Source organism: Phalaenopsis equestris, unplaced genomic scaffold, assembly GCF_001263595.1.
Source record: "Phalaenopsis equestris unplaced genomic scaffold, ASM126359v1 Scaffold000036, whole genome shotgun sequence".
Classification (NCBI taxonomy): domain Eukaryota; kingdom Viridiplantae; phylum Streptophyta; class Magnoliopsida; order Asparagales; family Orchidaceae; genus Phalaenopsis; species Phalaenopsis equestris.
The window spans coordinates 3,164,018-3,168,291 of NW_018164478.1; the positions used below are offsets into that span (position 1 = coordinate 3,164,018).

A 4,274-nucleotide genomic window follows, 5' to 3' on the forward strand; every position below is an offset into this window, starting at 1 on the left:
CTTTGTTTTTGTAAATTCATTTTACTACACCTACAATTAATTTCATAAAAAGTTCCTTTGTTTAGTAAATTAAATTTTCCATACATGGCACCTTATTCATGAAAATGGTGTAATTAATGAATGAGAAACAATCTCTAGTTACTCAAGAGCCCTGGCGACAACTCCCTGCAAGGGTTCAGATGTTTGAAAACACCATTTCAATTGAACATGAAAGTGCTTTCGTGATGCATATTTTATATTTATTGATTCGTCATAAAAAAAAATATTTATATCCAACACAAATTTCGATGTTATTTTAATAATAAACATTTTAAATTTAAATTTAAGATCATAAGGGCAATAATTTTAGCAAGTTAATGGTCAAATTGATCGACCCATTGATATCATAATTAGTTTGATTCGGGTCTAAGCCCAGATCAAGCCATTGAAGTATAATTTGAGGTTTTCAATTGTTAAATGAATTATCAAATGAATTTTAAATTTAACATATCTATAGTCAAATCAAGTGTCTCGAATAGAGGTTCAATGAGCTTAAGCTCGCTGAATTTTGAGGTCATTAAAGCACCCAAATCTTTAAAAAAACTCATGATCAAAGGGAATCAATATAGTTCCTCTGGTCAAGTGGTTGAGAAAGTTATTTGTAAAAAAACCAAGATGCCTTTCCCTCGAACCCCTCTTCACTTGAGGGGAGAAGAAGAAGAGGAGGAATTCCAAAGCTCTTTTGGACTGAAGACAAGCGATAGCTTCTAGCCTCCGTAGCTGTCGACCGCCATCCAACATCATCCGTCTGCCGTTGTCGACTCTTATCGATTATCGCGACCGACTGTCTGCAACCTCTATTAAAAAGCGTCATATCCCAAATATAGTTGTAATGTAAAACACTTGTGTTGAAGACCTGTCGATAACTTCTGTAGAATAGATCAGCCCTCAAAACTCGTGTCAAAAAGACCTGAAAAAGTAGGGCCCGAGGTCTTTCCTGACAAACACAAAATATCCCTTCGCGCTGATTCTCCAAACCCCAAAGACGTAGGATTAATCAAATCGCTTCTAGCCTACGTAGCTGTCGACCGCCATCCAACATCATCCGTCTGCCGTTGTCGACTCTTATCGATTATCGCGACCGACTGTCTGCAACCTCTATTAAAAAGCGTCATATCCCAAATATAGTTGTAATGTAAAACACTTGTGTTGAAGACCTGTCGATAACTTCTAGCCTCCATGGTTTGTGAGCCACCAACGACCACAAATTTCGACTGTCATAGCAAATATATGATGTTTGTTCCTAGCCTTCGTACTTTTTGGCCTCCATAATAACTGGTTTGCGAGCCACCAACGACCACAGATTTCGACTGTCATAGCCAATATATGATGTTTGTTCCTAGCCTTCGTACTTTTTTTTCTTATGCTGTATAGAAACAAGTGTTATCTTTGTGTAAAATAGTAGTGTCGTTTTTCCAATTATAAGTAAATGGTGCATTTTTTTTCTACTTGCACACTTATAGTGAATTATTTTGACTGTGTCAGACATTGTGGTTTTTTCTCTTTTCAGATTTTTCTAAGTAAAAAATCTTAATGTCTCTTCTTGTTATTTTTATATTATTTCTGTGTGTGTTGGATCTTCGTTCAACGCTAAAGACAATAAATTATCACTCTACTATTGCGAATTTTCATTCACGCAATAATTATATTTGCACTTATTTTTCAATATCATGCTTAGATTAAAATTGATCAGTATTTTCATTTGTGGGAGAACACTTGGCTCAATTTTTATAAATTTGAATTCGTCATACATATATAAACATCTTTCTATGTTAATTTATCTGGGTTTAAAGTAGTTATGGTGATAGAGGCTATGTTTTTTTTCAAAATCTAATAATTTCGTCATATTTTATCTGAGTGTATGATAATCCAAAGAGTCATCTTTGTTGATCTAGCTGTGCTATCTCAATTGAATTTTGTGGGCAAGTTGTCGGTCGAGCTATCATGTTGAACGACTGATTGAACCAATTGATCAACTTGCAACTTGACTTGAACTCGATCCAGAAGATATTGATGATACATTTTGACATGTAGCATCACTATTTATAAAGCCAACAACATCTTATTAGTATTTTTTAAAGAGGCGTTTACAATTGTTATGTATTTAAATATCTCACGGTTAATTTTTAAATTTACACGTAACACTAAAATCTTTAATATCACATCAAAAGTAACACTATTATATTTTTTTTTTTTATGTGAATGCATATTTTCATGTATAAATTTAACCTACTAAAGTGTTATGTGTGTGTGTGTTTGTCTACGTAATATATATTAAAAAACGGACTCGATATTTTGTAGTCGATCTTAGGCTGATAATGTGCTATTCGAGGCAAGCCTTGAACCCCGGGGCATTAGGGGACTCACGACACCACTGCCAACCACAAGTGCCAAGCAGTTTGAGTTTGCGCGTGCTTGCCACATAAACAGTGATATTTATATCGAAATTCCGCACATATTTTTCTTGGTTTTTCTCAAATTTCCAACATTTTGATTATGACACATGTAAATGAGTCAGTTCATGAGTTAAATATGAAGATACATATTAATTGTTAGGATAAGCACATATAGAGCACAAAAATTTGTTATCATCAAAGTGAGAATTTGAAAAATGAAAAATATGTTAGAATTTTAGCTTGTCCTTTGATATTTGATTGAATTTGAAAAATGGACGAAATAAGATGCTTAATTTGTAAATAATAATATTTTAGGTGCTCCATATGTAATTGGCCCCTAATTTTTAAATATGTAAATTTTTAGTGTTAGGTATGTAATTTCCCAGATAACTCATCTAGAAAAAATAAAATTCACGTAATTTTATACCCTTTTCATATATTTTACATCTAAAGATGACAATATAACTAATTAATTATCATTGGTCAAAACTGTCAGCGCACCGACTGGCCGAGCTGCCGCTGCTCTCTTCCCTCCGAGCTTAGGGAGAATATTGACAGTTAAAACGAAGAGAAACCCCATCCCCTCTATCCTCACCTCTTTCCGATCCAAAAGGTCAGGAATACCTAACTCTAGATCCATCAAAACTTTCCCATTCGATTTCACTCTCGGTCCGTTACTTCTTCCGTTTTGTCACCGGATCTGGAAAACCGACGCGCGGCGAGATGGATGGCTCGGTCTCGATCCGAGTACCGTACCGGCACCTGAACGAGGCGGAGCTTGAGCTTATTGAATTTGATGGAGAGATTGAGGAGAGGAAGACGGGCAGGACCCCGACGACGCTTTCGGTTTCCGGTTCGCAACCGTCTTCATTCGCACATTTCGATAATCCTACTTCGCAGTCCGGAGGGCGCCAGGGCAGCGGTTTGAAGACGCTGATTTTTGGATCGATGGTTGGCGCTGGGGTCCAGTTCGGGTGGGCGCTGCAGTTGTCGCTCTTGACGCCTTACATTCAGGTGAAGCCTTGTTATCTCGATCCAGCTTTGTAGGTTTTGTTCATTTTTCGGTTGGAATAAGTTGGGGTTCAACTGTTTAGGAAAAGGGCTTCTGCGCGTCTTAAGATAACTGTGTAACTTTAGTAATCCTGAAAATCTGGATTTACGGTCTGTTTGACTATAAGTAGGATTTAGCAAAGCCTGTTGTTGAATTCTGATTTGTAGGTGAATTGCACTCAAGGAATAGAGCGCAAAGAAGGGGAGTGAGAGAGAGGGATAATGCATGGTAATCTGTCGAAATCAATGCTGTCTCATTCATACAATGATTACCCAAACCAAAGTAGTCATTATTAGAGTATTTGTCAAAGTTTGTAAATACAAATTTAGTTGATAACAGCGAAGTCCAGAAGAGTGAGTTAAATTATACTAGTAGGAGGGAAAGTGAAAATTGTATTTTATAATCTCATGTGTAGTGGGTGTTAATAGAATTTTGTGTTGTGTGATGTTCTGTTAACCGACTCTATGCTGTTGATAAGCCAGATGTGTATACGATAAGTTTGGTTGAGATTGATTATGTTGCATTTATAACAATACCCATGAACCTATTAATAGAACAATGTGTGATAAGTTTCCTATTTTTCTGAAGTTTTCCAGACCATTCTCTTACAAATATCTCAAAAGTGAGCTCATTATAGAGCCTTGATGCATGTTTATACTGATGAAGGGCTGCTCTTTATGTGAATGTTTTGTTTACTGCTGATTGCTCGAGTTATTGAGTTAGTTTTTAAACATTTTCTTGAAGAGTTTTAGAGTATACTTTATTGTCCATTTATTTGTATCTGTTTA

General features: G+C 36.0%; 1 protein-coding gene across 1 annotated transcript in view; it reads left to right on the plus strand.

The window, feature by feature from the left end:
- Positions 1–2,937: 2,937 nt before the first annotated feature.
- The window catches only part of LOC110018752 (sucrose transport protein SUT4-like), a 27,129-nt gene continuing 25,792 nt past the window's right edge, over positions 2,938–4,274 (plus strand). Inside the window, exon 1 of the mRNA XM_020716167.1 lies at positions 2,938–3,449. Within this exon, the coding sequence (XP_020571826.1) occupies positions 3,159–3,449 (291 nt within the window). The 5' untranslated portion in view covers positions 2,938–3,158. The remainder of the gene's footprint in view (positions 3,450–4,274) is intronic.